This window comes from Brassica napus, chromosome A9 (genome assembly GCF_020379485.1).
Source record: "Brassica napus cultivar Da-Ae chromosome A9, Da-Ae, whole genome shotgun sequence".
NCBI lineage: Eukaryota > Viridiplantae > Streptophyta > Magnoliopsida > Brassicales > Brassicaceae > Brassica > Brassica napus.
In genome coordinates this window covers 35,807,023-35,821,689 of record NC_063442.1, presented here as the reverse complement: position 1 = coordinate 35,821,689, position 14,667 = coordinate 35,807,023, and the positions used below count along the sequence as shown (strand labels likewise).

The 14,667-nt window shown below is 34.1% G+C and overlaps 3 protein-coding genes and 1 long non-coding RNA gene across 6 annotated transcripts; 2 read left to right on the top strand and 2 right to left on the bottom strand.

Annotated features, from left to right (window-relative positions):
• The first annotated feature begins 603 nt into the window (after positions 1 to 603).
• On the top strand, positions 604 to 3,192 carry LOC106368024 (cystathionine beta-lyase, chloroplastic). Of its 2 annotated transcripts, XM_013807893.3 has the most exons (12): positions 605 to 878; positions 966 to 1,081; positions 1,154 to 1,224; positions 1,317 to 1,408; positions 1,481 to 1,568; positions 1,653 to 1,764; positions 1,848 to 1,944; positions 2,027 to 2,108; positions 2,193 to 2,310; positions 2,380 to 2,487; positions 2,559 to 2,661; positions 2,767 to 3,192. In XM_013807893.3, the coding sequence occupies exons 1-12, from the start codon at positions 833 to 835 to the stop codon at positions 2,940 to 2,942; spliced, it is 1,209 nt and encodes a 402-aa protein (XP_013663347.1). In that variant the 5' UTR covers positions 605 to 832; the 3' UTR covers positions 2,943 to 3,192. The 2 variants fall into 2 exon arrangements, with proteins under 2 accessions (XP_048597168.1, XP_013663347.1); XM_048741211.1 differs by having other exon boundaries at positions 604 to 878; positions 2,027 to 2,310.
• Positions 3,164 to 4,988, bottom strand: LOC106368027 (two-component response regulator ARR9). 2 transcript variants are annotated; one of them, XM_013807900.3, is made up of 5 exons: positions 4,437 to 4,988; positions 4,241 to 4,338; positions 4,041 to 4,112; positions 3,773 to 3,843; positions 3,164 to 3,680 (listed from the first exon to the last, which is right to left on the bottom strand). In XM_013807900.3, exons 1-5 carry the CDS (start codon positions 4,540 to 4,542, stop codon positions 3,320 to 3,322), a joined length of 708 nt encoding a protein of 235 aa, XP_013663354.2. In that variant the 5' UTR covers positions 4,543 to 4,988; the 3' UTR covers positions 3,164 to 3,319. The 2 variants fall into 2 exon arrangements, with proteins under 2 accessions (XP_013663354.2, XP_013663355.2); XM_013807901.3 differs by having other exon boundaries at positions 4,241 to 4,320.
• A 5,088-nt stretch (positions 4,989 to 10,076) lies between these two features.
• LOC106368031 (protein STRICTOSIDINE SYNTHASE-LIKE 10) lies at positions 10,077 to 12,609 on the top strand. Its single transcript, XM_048741204.1, has 3 exons — positions 10,077 to 10,631; positions 11,538 to 11,801; positions 11,875 to 12,609. The coding sequence occupies exons 1-3, from the start codon at positions 10,339 to 10,341 to the stop codon at positions 12,440 to 12,442; spliced, it is 1,125 nt and encodes a 374-aa protein (XP_048597161.1). The 5' UTR covers positions 10,077 to 10,338; the 3' UTR covers positions 12,443 to 12,609.
• LOC125578457 lies at positions 12,443 to 14,208 on the bottom strand. The gene is made up of 2 exons (XR_007316569.1): positions 13,356 to 14,208; positions 12,443 to 13,263 (listed from the first exon to the last, which is right to left on the bottom strand). It is a non-coding gene; the product is annotated as an uncharacterized LOC125578457 (long non-coding RNA).
• Positions 14,209 to 14,667: the final 459 nt, after the last annotated feature.

Genomic DNA, 14,667 nt, shown 5'->3' with positions numbered 1-14,667 from the left:
AATCCAAGTAACTTTTAAAACCTACACAAATTCATTTCCTAATATAATAGAATGATAAAATATTAACCGAACTAGTGAATATATACTAGACATATTGTACATTTATATTTCGATAAAAACATATATTCTATGACATCTTGACATATTAGATTTGAACACTACTTTGTGAATAGATATTTTCTTTAAAAATTTGATCATTAGATATGTATCTGGAGTAGAATTAATTCACCAAATTCATAGAAGAAGTTAAAAAATAAAAATAAAACTTATATCAGTGAAACGGAAACGAGAACGAAAACACAATTTTATAGAGGTAGAAAATGAAATCACTTATGGAAAGACAATAATAAACAAATTGAGACTTAATCTCTTTTCCTCATTTACAATCGTTTGGTTTTGGTGATTTGTGTCAGCCGCAAAATTTAATTTTTTTTGTGCATATGAAATCTAAGAAATAATTAAAATTAGTTGTAATAAGTTTACTTTTCAACAACTAAGATCAACATTTGTATTCGTCATTTTACAATCGATAAAAATTATAGTATTGCAAAATGTTAAAATCATTTAATAAACATATATTAATATAAAACTCATCCCGCTTATGCGTGCGCAGTCATCATCTAGTTGGTTTCTACATGAAATCCTCATGTCTATCAACTCAAATTCAGAAGGCCCCAATCCAGATATGATCACTCATTATTCAGACCAAATCTAGATAACAATCCTTAATCCATAAATCCCACAATTGGTTCACATCTCCAACACAAGCTTCCAAACTACTTGGGAGAAGAAGCAGATCTCGAGTAAGAGCCTGTTCAAGCTAAGCTGCGTGATGGAGAAAAGTATAGCTAACAGTACCACACCAGATTGTTTAAATGGTTCATAAAAGCTTCTCTCTCTCTCTTTTTCCTTTTTAATGAATAGCCTTTGCAATCGTATTGATGATCATCATATAAGTTTTGCAGCTATTGATATCAAAGAAGAGGCTAGCGTCGCTACGTTACTGATGAACATGGAAAATGAATTTGATCCCTTTGACGCTCTGAGTACTCCGCTTTACCAGACGGCTACATTTAAGCAGGTAGTTGAGTTGAATCAACGTCTTTGTTGTCACTTCATGGTTAGGTTTTTAAGTTTACTTTTTTTTTTGCAGCCTTCTGCTATTGAAAATGGTCCTTATGACTACACAAGAAGTGGGAATCCTACACGGGATGCGTTGCAAAGGTATATGTTTTCTTAGCTTCCTCTCTAGACTTGTTTGTATGTGTGTGTGTTTTGGTGGGGAACATTTCTCTTAATTTTTTTTTGTTGTTTAGTCTTCTTGCGAAGCTTGATAAGGCAGATAGAGCATTTTGCTTTACTAGTGGAATGGCTGCTCTTACTGCTGTTACACACCTTCTCAAAACTGGTAACGTTCGGTACTGGCCTCTCTCACTTGGTCTCATCGTTGTAGTATTATTTAAAAACTTTGTTTCCATAGGCGACGAGATTGTTGCTGGTGATGATGTGTACGGTGGCTCAGACAGATTACTATCTCAAGTAGTCCCAAGATCTGGTGTTGTGGTAAAGTTAGTATTATTACTTACTACCTATGATTCATATTTTTTTAAAAAGACGATGATAATTGAATTTGATATATATTGTTTTTGTAGACGAGTAAACACAACTAGTTTAGACGAGGTTGCTGCTGCCATTGGTCCCAGGACAAAACTTGTGTGGCTTGAGTCTCCAACTAACCCCAGACAACAAATATCTGATATACGAGTATATATATAATCTCTGAATCCCAAAACCACATTTTCTATATGATGATATTTAATTGATTTTAAGGTTTGGTTGGTTTGTAGAAAATAGCTGAGATGGCTCATGCTCAAGGTGCACTTATGTTGGTGGACAACAGCATTATGTCACCGGTGCTCTCTCGCCCATTAGAACTTGGAGCTGGTGTGTTAAACAGCAACTCATACTTGCTTTACTATTGATTAAAATGTTTCGTTATAATTCTCAATACTACTTGGCTTTGTAGATATCGTTATGCACTCGGCTACTAAGTTTATAGCTGGACACAGTGATGTGATGGCGGGTGTGCTTGCTGTAAAAGGCGAAAAGTGTGTGTTTCTTCTACTTGTCTTTTCCACTATCAAGTGTTTGAGATCCTATTACTATTACATTTGTATTCTTAAAATTTCCAGATTGGCAAAGGAGTTGTACTTTCTCCAAAACTCTGAAGGTTCTGGTTTAGCTCCGTTCGACTGTTGGATTTGCCTACGAGGAATCAAGACAATGGCTTTACGTATAGAAAAGCAACAGGTTAGTGGAGTTATTTCTCTATTCTTTGTTTTTTTTTTTCATTAACATTAGCTGAGAAAAAAAATACAGGAAAACGCACGGAAAATCGCAATGTACTTGTCTTCTCATCCAAGAGTGAAGAAAGTTTACTACGCTGGTCTACCAGATCATCCTGGTCACCATCTCCACTTCTCTCAGGTAACTAATGTACAAAAAGAAATAGAGAATCTATGTTCTTAACACAAGATTACATCTTATCAAAAATGCAGGCAAAAGGTGCAGGGTCAGTTTTTAGCTTTATAACAGGATCGGTTGCGCTATCTAAGCATCTTGTAGAAACCACCAAATACTTCAGCATTGCTGTCAGTTTTGGTGAGTATCAGATAATACTATTTTTGTGTTTCTTCTGAAGAAGCTGTAGTAATACTTGGGATAGTTTTGGATTCTGATCTCATTCACTTTCTTAATCTTTGTTAGGGAGTGTTAAGTCACTTATAAGCATGCCGTGCTTCATGTCACATGCAAGCATACCTGCTGAAGTACGCGAGGCCAGAGGCTTGACTGAAGATCTTGTCCGAATCTCTGCAGGCATTGAAGATGCTGATGATTTGATCTCTGATCTTGATATCGCCTTCAGAACCGGTCCCATCTAGCTCCCCTTCTAGTCTCAGTTTTTTTTTTTTTTTTTTGTATCTTGGAAGAATCTGTGTAAGTAACCATAAAACATAATTTGGTGTTTGAGAACACATCAAACCAATAAACTCGTTTTTGTTGGTTTTGTTCTGTTGCTTATTTGGGGTTACATCTGTAACATACAAATTTCAGATAGTTGAGTTTCTTTTAAGTAAAACTTTTAAAAAGGAGTGAAACAAAATTGTGAAATGGGTTATTTACCATGTATGATTTACTGATGTACATATAAACATTATCATCATCATTCAATCATATTATCATCCATCTATATTCCCTCTTTGCATTGTATTGTACCATCAGCAGAAGCATTCCTACAACAATCTACAGAACTCCAAAATCAGACAGCGGTTGCGATGCCCTCTAACCTAGGACGTGGTCTATCTGTTGAGAGCCCTTCTTCCATTGACTTCCTCTTGTTGTTACTCAACATTTGCTCCTCTTGTTGTACCACTTGCAGAAGCACTCGTTTTGGTTCTGTTTCTGATTGTAGAGGCAACATTTTGATTTCCATTTCTACTGAATCTTTAATCTCTGGTTCAACTGCTGCGACGGTTCCATTTTCGTCATCTGAAGGTGTTTCAATCTCTTCCAACTTCTGGTTCTTCAACTTTGTTTTCATCATATGAGGTTTCAGCTTGTTGAGATCAGCCAATCTTACTGGTTTCAAGAAAAATTCTTCTGCTCCTTCTTCCAAACATCTGTTTTCATGATTAAGAAACATAAAGAGTCTTCCATATGATGATGAAACACAACCTAAAGGAGGGGCACAAGCTCATCAATTATCCTTTACCTGCTGATCCTTGCAGGAACGTTCTCCGATGACATTATTACTACCGGTATGTTCTTAAAAGCTGGTGATTCCTGCAAAAATTGTAAAACAAATGATGCTATCAATGAACTTACAGTAAGGAGAGAAGATAAACAAAATGACAACAGAGAAAAATATTCCAAATATCTATCTCACATATTGACATTCTCACTTTCTTGATTATATATTAGGAAACATGATCCAGAGACTAAAACGAATGAACTAGGAAGAAAACAAAAAAAAAAAGTACCTTGAGTTTCTTGAGTAAATCATAACCAGTCATGCCTGGCATACAATAATCTGTAATGATAAGATTCACTTCCTGTCAAAAGTCAAAACCAAACAGAATAAACAATCTTCCATTACACAAAGACTTGTAGACATCAAGTTCCAATCAATCCCAATCATTAAACTGACTTTTTCAAAAGAAAGGAGCAAACTTTTTCGAACCTGAGGAGATGGAGAAAGAGCAGTTGGGTCGTTACTCTCAGTACCTTGTCTTAAACCCAGAAACTCTAACGCCTTATAGCCTGAATCAACAGTTGTTACTACAAACACCAATAAAAAAAACATAAAGCTTAGATCGTTCTTCTATTCTTACAAGCTACAAAGACTTGTTCATGTCGTTGACACTTGTTTTTATTACCTTGACAAGAAGACTTTTGAAGCAGTCTCTCTATGAGTTTCCGATCGACTAAACTATCATCAACGGCTAAAACATGAAACTGACATTCCGCTGCTGCCATACCCATTGCAAAAAGAAACTGAAGATCTAATCTTTAAACGACGAACCCAGATGTAAAGTCTCTGACTTTTTCTCGTTCTTCCCTAGAAAAATTCAATTTTTGCTGCTATTTTAAGCTCAATACATCATGCAAGGAACGGAGATAAAAGGGTCTGTGCTAAAAAAACAAGATCTGATTATATGTTTTCTATTCTTCTTTCACTTTGCAAAAAGAGGAAGAGGGAAAATGTATAAAAGTTATTAGCTTTGAATTGTGGAGAAAGCAAGTTCTGATAGGAATATATTTTGTTTTTTTTAAGAAGACAGCGCAGTGGGAGAAAGAACGCAAAAGTTAGAAAAAAATAAAATAACTAGAACAAATCTTTTTTTTGTAAACTAACTAGAACAAATCTTTTATGAGGATTTTTAAGGATTAGATAAAGAGGAGAGCTTTGCTTTGATATTTTGGATATCAGTTTACTTCGGATTGGATGGATGACATCTATATAGGAACTGGCGAATTTTCAGTTCGGATGGGTTCGAATGGTTTTAGATTCGGTAAAACTTGGAATCAGAAATACTTGTAAAATTTGGTTCCGGTTTGATTTTGGTTCGATTATTTTAGGTAATTCAATAAAGTATAAAATATTTCAGGTAAAATATAGAACGAATAAAATCTTCAACAATTCAAACTATTTGGGATATTTCAGATAAAAATATTATGATATTTTTGGATAATTTTGGTGGTAGTTTGAATGTTTTTTTTTTTATATTTTGGGTTTTTTCAATATTTTCGATATACTTTTAATAAAATTTTAAATAATATATTTATTTAGTAATGTTATATATAATGAAATTTTATATATTCGGTATATGTTCAGTTATTGATTATGTTCTAATTTTTTTTTTTTTTTCAGATATAAAAATATATAAATTGTTTGGTTATTCGAAAGTTTTAATCCGGTTCTAGTATGAATTATTTTAGTACGACTCTGATTTTGGTTTTCAGTTTTGGTTTTTTTCTCCAGACTTAATTTACAACCACAACCCCTTCGTTTTTACACCAAATTTAAAAGATTTCCTTAATGAAAACCATAAGTTAAAAAAAATTGGGATTTCAATGCTAATTTATTTTGAATAAAAATGGTATAACAAAATTTAATTTTGGTTGATCAGTTGATAGACCTTTCTTTGTTTTTGTAAATTTTATAAAATAATATTTCCAGTGCCTGATACATAATGATAATTGGTAAATCTAACTATCCGAAAATGTGCCGTCTAATCTTATAATATACGGATCAAGACAAAACGTCCAATGCAGTATGCGCAACCAAATATGTATGAAACCAAGATAGATGCTTCACTCTACAATACTAAAATATTACATCCATATCCTTTAAAAATCTAAGAATTTTTTTGCATGTGATCTTTTTTATAATGACACTTTTTATTGTTTTACTGGCTGTTATAATCTACATAGCTAGTTTTAAGACAGTTGGATAAAGTATTTGTCTTTAACCTCCAAATTTTAAGTGTTTATATATTTGGATCATCCTACTTTCAAACAAACTATTCAAAATACACACACACATATAATATATATATATTATATATAAATTATCCAACTTTTATATCATTAGTATTTAGTTTTATAAATCTAAAGCCAACATTGATAACTTAATGTTGTTTTATCCATCATAATCGTCTTTCTGACCTCTTAATTATTAAGAGTTTTAGTGCTTATCTTATTTGATAACTTGTGAAAATATATTTCTCCACTTGAAAAAATATATAGTTAGATTACCGAAAAAATATATATACTTATTTATTTTTCTCCACTTGTTTTTCGTCTTACGTCCAATGTTTTTCTCTTAGTTTTATTTTAACGTTTCGTCAATATAAACGGGACCCGCCAAAATCTTCAGAGATATAAGTGACGTCGGATGTCCCTTTGTGTTTATCATCATTAACTATTACGTTGTGTTTTTCGTCCAATTAAACACAATGCATAATAAAAGATATCATAAGAAAAATACTATATATTAAGCAAAACGTGAAATAACGGTGGCGTTTACCGAGCAGTTGGGGGTTTGTGATAGTGTTGGTGGCAACGATATGGCAAAAATAAAAGGTTTGGTGTAGATTCTCTTCCGAAGATTTGTTTCCCATGGTCATGCCTTGCCCCATTATCATCATCACGATTGCCATTATCATCGGCCATGTGTCGAAGTCTCGGGGCCACATGATAAAGGCCCTCCAGTGAAATGTAACCTCTCTTTCGTGCAGTGGGTTCCAGTTTGTCACTCTCTGGTTCGACATTTCTTTTTTTTTTTAATCAAGTAATGGGATTCTGAGGTGAAGCTTTTCCATCTGAAACTGTATACAAATTGTTACAATTGTTAAAGTTTGATGCCAAATAAATATATAAATTTTCAAAAATCATATTATCTTTTTTTTAAACGAATGTTCGTGAAATATCATTTTCAATTTCTTGTACATTCTATAAACTACAGTTTATATTGTAAGACTCAAATCAGCATTTTTATATGCATAGTGCCAAATCATGTACATTTTCCATAACCCCATTATTTTCATAAGTTTTTTTTCTGAGAAAAAATGATACTTCTAGGGCTTTTCGCCGCTGATGAGTCATATCCAAGTTATACTGATGAGTTTCATGTAAGCATTGACAATCACAAATGAAATTTCGCTGAGAAAATATTTTGCTTTGTTTAAAATGATGATTTTACACACATATAGATAAAGTTAACACAAATGGACCAAATAGTATAATTAAAGAGTAAGGCACTCAGGTAATTAAAATAAAGGTGTAGAAGTTTATACTCTTACATGAGGACACCTCCTCTTTTTTTCTCTCTATTGCACACACACTTGACACTTCATCATCACAAGTTTTGACACTAAAACATTGTTTATATAATGATATTAAGTTGAATTAGGGATGGATCAACATTTACAGACTCAATATAGTAAAATCCCAAAGAAGAACCAAAGTTATTAGCATTTCTTTCTGTGAACCGTGTTGCATTTACAATTGGATTACGTAACATTAGTTGTATTTGTAATTATCATTTCAAATGTTATGTTTGTATTATAAATTATAATATAATACAAAATATTTTTTTTTTAAAAATGAAATTTTAATATTTTCTTTGAAATATTACCAATAATGCATAAACAAAACATTAAAACACGTTAACGTAAGCATGATTAACCACAAAGAGATGATACTCTGAAGTATTACATAAATGAGTTTTATGTACAGAGACGTGAATTGAGAATGTTAGAGCACCATTAACCCTAAAACCCACATTTGAGGTTCTTAACTTTTTTTTTTTTTTAATAATCAGTCGCGAGCCACCACGTGTCAGTGGGATCCGCAAATACTATAAGAACCCACCAAACTTGCCTCTTGCAGAAGAGAAGGAAGAAGTGGTTTTTAATAAAGTTGTGGGACCCACCTCCTAAGAACCCACTTAAGAGGTGGGGTTAATGGTGCTCTTATGTGTAGTGGATGCGTGTCATAATGACATGCGAATTGGACACCCTCCCTTCACATGTCATGGAGTCAATGAACGTAATCCGATAAGTTTTCGGGGTTAAGTGAGGTAGTTGCATGTGTGGCTTAGGACCACCCTTCACAGTTACAAGTATCTCTAAATCTGACAGTGTCTGAGAGCTAAAGGTTCATGGTTCCGTTTTAATCTTTAGCTCCCAGTCTGACAGAGTCTGGGAGCTTAATAACACTTATTTTGTTACAGTATATGAATTACACCAGGCGGTGAGCATTGAGTGGTTGTACCCAATCAGTCTTGTAAATAACAAAATAAATAAATTAAAATAGTTTCAATGTAGACGCGTTCGCAGTATATAGTCGTCGGTGTATTATATACCGAACCACACACGATTACATTAGGTCATCACTACTATTAATGATAAACTCACACCTAAGCTAAATGAGCGTTTATGGTCTTAATACGGTGAACCAAAACTCATGCATTATTGTAAAAGATACGATATTAACTTCACGTGTTTTGAGAATATCAATAAATGAGATCGATTCCAAGTTAGGTATATCAATATCAAAATACATATTTCATGTGTTGACCCACATTGCTCAAAATATATATGAATATATGATTATTCGATTATTTAGAAAATAGGATGTACACCTTCAATTGATTTAACGATATGTGTATAACAATAGTAAAAAACTTGAATTAGTAGGATATATTCTGATTTTGTATGGTTTTTGAGCTGTCAAAAAAAAAGTATGGTGTTTGAGCTATTTATTTTTGTACTTATAAGAGAAAATGCATTGAATTGATGAATGAAAAGGAAGACACACGAGTGGTTAGAGATTCTTAAAAGAAAAATAAATTATCAAGTTCGATCCTTATCTTATACTTTTGAATTTCCATTATTCGTATTTATAAAATAAAATAATTATTGATGTATTTTTAAAAAGGCTATGCTTCTAGCTGTAGCTTTTTCCTCATAATATCAGGCAATATGTTCCCTATATGATTATTCTTTCTAATTCTTCCACTGTTTTCTTGTCGCGATGACCATTCCTGTGTTAGACGAATAATAACATAGATTGGTAAAATATTTAGATACTATAATCGATTAAATGTACATGTGTTGATAAACTATATATATTACTATAATTTTAAAATGAAAAGTAATATGTAATTCTGTTTCATGCAATTTCACTATACGTACACGTACTAACGAATATACATTTTGTAATTACGATATTGCATATCTTTATCAACGTTACTTGTTTGACGTTTCAGAAACCAAATAATGTTCTTAGGTGTACAATTATTGGAAGAAACTAGTGCATATCTTAGTGTATATGGACTGAAGACGAAATCTTGCACAATACTACCTACTTCGTTAGCTTGAAAATGCAACGATGATTGGTACACTTTTCTGCTATGAAACTGTGCTAATAATATAGAGATTTATTAAATCAAATATAATATAATAATTAATAACGTAAACTCAAAACATAAAATGCCCTTACAATAGCTGCTCGGGCGCATTCAATACAAGGGGTGTGTGTGTCTTTCCGATGGAACACAGAGCCACCAGAGCCACATTGTTGTGCACCAAATCTCTTTTGCCTTTTTTTTTGTTCTTTGCATATTTGCCAGCAAATTCTTATATTATTTTATTTATCGCGTGTGTTTTATTTCAAATTACGTATCATTTAGTATGTAAAGTTTGTATGATTGTGTTCACATAAACTCGTTTAATAATACTAAAGCTACTAAACCCACCTTGTAAAAACAATTTATTTACACGGCACCTCACACAAGTAAATTTTACGTAAATGAATTTGTTCCTTTTTGCTAACATTAAACTTTATAAAACTCACGACATTGAATATTTTTAGTAACTTTGATTCTTACTACATTCATTAATGCCAGGCACACCATACATCAAGTAATAAAAAAAAAACAATGTATTCTCAACTCACGTTGATAATTTTGTGTGTTTTTTGTCCTAACGAGTTCTGCTACTATTCTTGAATCTTGTTGAGCCACTTTTTAGAATATCATAAATGGGCTGGTCACTACAATTCTCTGTCTATAAACTGGGTTAACTAATGGGCTTACTTAAAATCCATTAACAAGTAGTTAAGTTTCGTATTCATTCAAGGCTAAATCCGAATTAAATCAAAACTATAATTACGAGATCCCGGTTCTTGAACTTCCCTTAACCGTTCCGACAAAGAAAAGAAAGCTTCATTACAGTGTAATCGTAGCGACGGCAGCTCTCACTAACTACCATCATGACGATGCTCACCGTGTTCTTCTCAACAGCGATTGTAACGATTATCGCAGTCCTTGCCTCCTTGAGTAGCCAAAAAGGCTCAGGCGTCTTCGCACCGCCTAAAATCTCCGGCTCCCGCGATGTTTTCCCGTCGGCGAAGGTGCTTAACCTCACCGGAGCCTCCGGTCCGGAGAGCGTAGCTTTCGATCCGTCGGGTGAAGGTCCGTACGTCGGTGTCTCCGACGGTCGTGTCCTGAAATGGCGCGGGGAGTCGCTTGGATGGTCAGATTTCGCTTACACCTCGGCGAATAGGTAGAGAGCCACACGTTTTATAGTGAAGTAATATTGCTTATGGTTTTGTCAAAGTGTTGTCGTTTTGTACGAATTGTGGTGGAGAGTTTCGGGACTTGTTAGATGATAAAGAACATTCTTTTAGCAACTTGGTTTCAATGTTCAAGAAATCGCTAAGGCAATAGTTAGGCGTCTTATAAGAGATTATTGATTAGGCGGGATAAAAATCGTTCTAGAAAAAATCGGTTAGATTTGATTTGCCTACTACGTGGACGCCTAGGCGCCTTCTAGACTAATATTTAGAACATTTTTTCTAAGCAAGAACGTAGCTAGCCTAGCTTATTCAGTGAGAGAAAGAACATTCTTTTAAGCAACTTGGTGTATTTATAAGTTCGAAGCAATCGATGTGCGTTAATCATGTCTTGTGATAGTTTTAAAGGTTGCTTGTGTCAGTATTTGTGAATCTAAACATTATAAAAGACTCGTTTTTGGAGAATGAATCTCAAACAGTATGAGTATTTTGTGCAATTCAGTATGTGACAAGGTCCGTGGATATTTTGTGCAATTCAGTATGGACAAGGTCCATAGAAGTTGCTTGTGTCATTATCACGACACTGCTCGTTTTAGAGAATGAGTCAGTTTTAGTATATTGTGCCATTCGGTATGTGGCATATATATATGCATTTCATTCATGTCTTACCACTTGTGAATATGGTTTAGACAGATGTGTGTTTATCATGCTTTGTGGTAGTTTTAGAGGTTGCTTGTGTCATTATCACAAAAAGACTCGTTTTTGAAAAAATAACTCTCGAACAGTTGTACTCCGTATATATTGTGCAATTCAGTATGTGACATGGATATAATGTTGTTTAAGCATTTCGTTCCTCTTTTTTTTACTCATAATTTGTGAATATGTATGTGGTTTAGGGAGAAGTGCGTTCGCCCGTTTGCACCAGAGTTGGAGCATGTGTGTGGAAGACCATTAGGATTGCGTTTCGATGAGAAAACCGGTGACCTTTACATCGCGGATGCATACTTTGGCCTTATGATTGTTGGTCCTGCTGGTGGTTTAGCTAAACCTTTGGTTACAGAAGCTGAAGGGCAACCGTTTCGTTTCACTAATGATTTGGACATTGATGAGCATCAAGATGTGATTTACTTCACAGACACCAGCACCAGATTCCAGAGAAGGTAAGAGCCAAAAAAAAAAACATCTTTCTTTGATGCATGAACTTAAAACTCCAAAGGCGTTGTCGTGTTTCAGGCAATTCTTGGCTGCTGTTTTGAACGTGGACAAGACAGGGAGGTTGATAAAGTACGACAGAACAAGCAAGAAAGTGACGGTTTTAGTACAAGGCATTGCGTTTGCAAACGGCGTCGCACTAAGCAAAGACAGGTCTTTTGTACTCGTAGCTGAGACCACCACTTGCAAGATCCTAAGGCTTTGGCTCTCTGGTCCAAACGCAGGAGCACAAGACGTTTTTGCTGAGCTTCCTGGTTTTCCTGACAACATCAGAAGAAACTCGAATGGAGAGTTTTGGGTCGCTCTTCACTCGAAGAAAGGTCTTTTCGCTAAGCTCTCGCTCTCTCAGGCTTGGTTCAGAGACTTGTTGCTGAGATTTCCGATAAGCGGGCCGCGTCTGCACTCGCTGTTCACTGGAGGAAGACCTCATGCGACGGCTATGAAGCTGAGTGAATCAGGAGAGGTTTTGGAGGTGCTTGAGGATAGAGAAGGGAAGAGGTTGAGGTTTATAAGTGAAGTGGAGGAGAAAGATGGTAAGCTTTGGATTGGTTCTGTTCTTATGCCTTTTCTTGGTGTTTATGATTTGTAGTTTTCTACTCTGTTAAATACTTAAATGTCTGTGCTTCGTTATAATCTTAAATAGCGTGGATCATATTGTCACAAGTATGTCTATGTGACATGGTTGTGATAATAAACTATGTCTATGTTCACGTTAACTCTCTCTTTCTTACGTCTATCCATAGTGTTTTCTATGTACATTAGACTTTAAGCACTCTGTAGTGAACCAATGATAATATTAATAAAACTGAGAAGTTTATAAAGGTAAATTTTGCAAGTGGGGCGGTAACAGTAAGAAAAACGAGTCACTGGCATGGTTGCTTCTTTTGTACACAAATGGATGAAACTTTCGTTTTGATCTCTAAACTATTCTAAACTTAAAAGTATTTTCTTATTATATAAAGTAGTGTTTCCTTCTGTTTCATGCTGCCACGTCATCGCCATGTCATTAAGTCGAACGCTACTGTCTCAACACGTGTCACCTCAATAGGTTTAAGCGTCTAACTCTGCGTTTCATTTTGGTTTTATATGGGCTTTTAAGCCCATTTCACCTTTATCGTCTTCGCTTTCTACTCTAGATTTTTAGGATCTGATGGTTTTGTTGGAGCTGCGGCAGCTGCTGAATTGAGGGAGAAATTAGGAGAGATAGATCGTGTGAAGGAGAGAGGCCATGAATGTGGAAGTTGGGAAGACGAATGGCTTGGAAACAGATATGGCGGTGAATGAGGATGAATCTGGAGACGGAGAGAGAAGCCGCAAACTGACGCTCTTTGTCTTCTTTGTAATTCCAAGAAACGCGAGACCAATTATTCTTTGCATGTTGGTTCTCTATCAATGTCTGGTCAGCTTTATCTACAAAATTGGGGTTCTCTGTATTAAACGTTTCATGAAAAGAAGACATCTATCAATTTAATCAATCAACTGGATAAAGAGATCAAATTTACCTTCGACTTTCAGGTTGGCAAACTATTTATCTTCCAACTATCATTCATTTCTCTCATCTTCCGTACCATGTTCATCAATCCATAAACCATAAATAGCAGCAAACCTCTACGGTCCAAACTGTTCATACAAACGTTAATCGTAAAATTCACCATACTCATCCTTTCGAACCTAAAATATAATAAAACATAAACAGCCTGCCAACTATACATTCAAAATTATTTTAAAAAACAAACATCAAAAGACCATGTAGACCTCATACAACATCTTATATGTTATACGCCGCAACATTTTAATACAAAAACAACTAACGTAATCAAGCATAATAAATTTTACCAAATATAATAAACTTTCCTTACTCAACTGTTTTTAAAACAAAAGAACAAAACTCTTTCATACACATCTTTTGCAAATACAAATCTAAAACACAAATAACAAAAGCATATAAAAATATAAGTACTTATATCACACGTAAAGCAATATATTCTGCGCGTAGCGTGGACCGACCATAGTTATCTTCAAATTCTTGATTTTTTTAAATTAAAATTAATCTAATAATATATTCAATTAAAATTAATCTAATAGTATGTTCATATCCTCTTAAATTTTAGATTTGGCCCTGGTAACTGGTTCCATGTTTAGAGGGGTTATCTTAGCCATTATTTGCTATTTCTTCTTGATATATCTAGTGCGTATTCTAGGTGAGGTTGTACGTTGCAAAAATGTTATATCACGAGATCATAACCATTCACTATGATCGCATATATTCTAGGCGGGGTTGTTCATTCTAGAATCTAGATGATAGATAATCAGATAAGATCATATCAAAGATACACGTGACACATTTTTTTCTTGACATCTTATCTACTTTATTAAAACAGAAGTACATTTATAGAATAACCCTAAAAGTTACATAATATTTACAGTCAAATGCCATTGAGAATTAAATTAGTTTTACATTAAAAATGATTGTCTTTTCCACTTATTCATTGTTTTCCTAAAATAACTCAAACTAACCACGAAAAAAGGAAACATATTATTAATAAACTCAAACAAACTACATATTTTTAAATAAATGAACAAACATAAATAATTCCCCTGCAATATCGACACCCTAACATTGCTTATTATATGAATCTCATCATTAGCTTACGTAACCTGCACGAACATCAAATTATATAAGTAATTAAACTAAGAAAAATTAACAATGATTCTCACACGAGTTGAACAATTTCAGTTCACTTAATTTCACGGTGGTGTCTGTAGCATATTTGTAACCACTTTATTATATTGAAATATTCCACTGACTTCCAT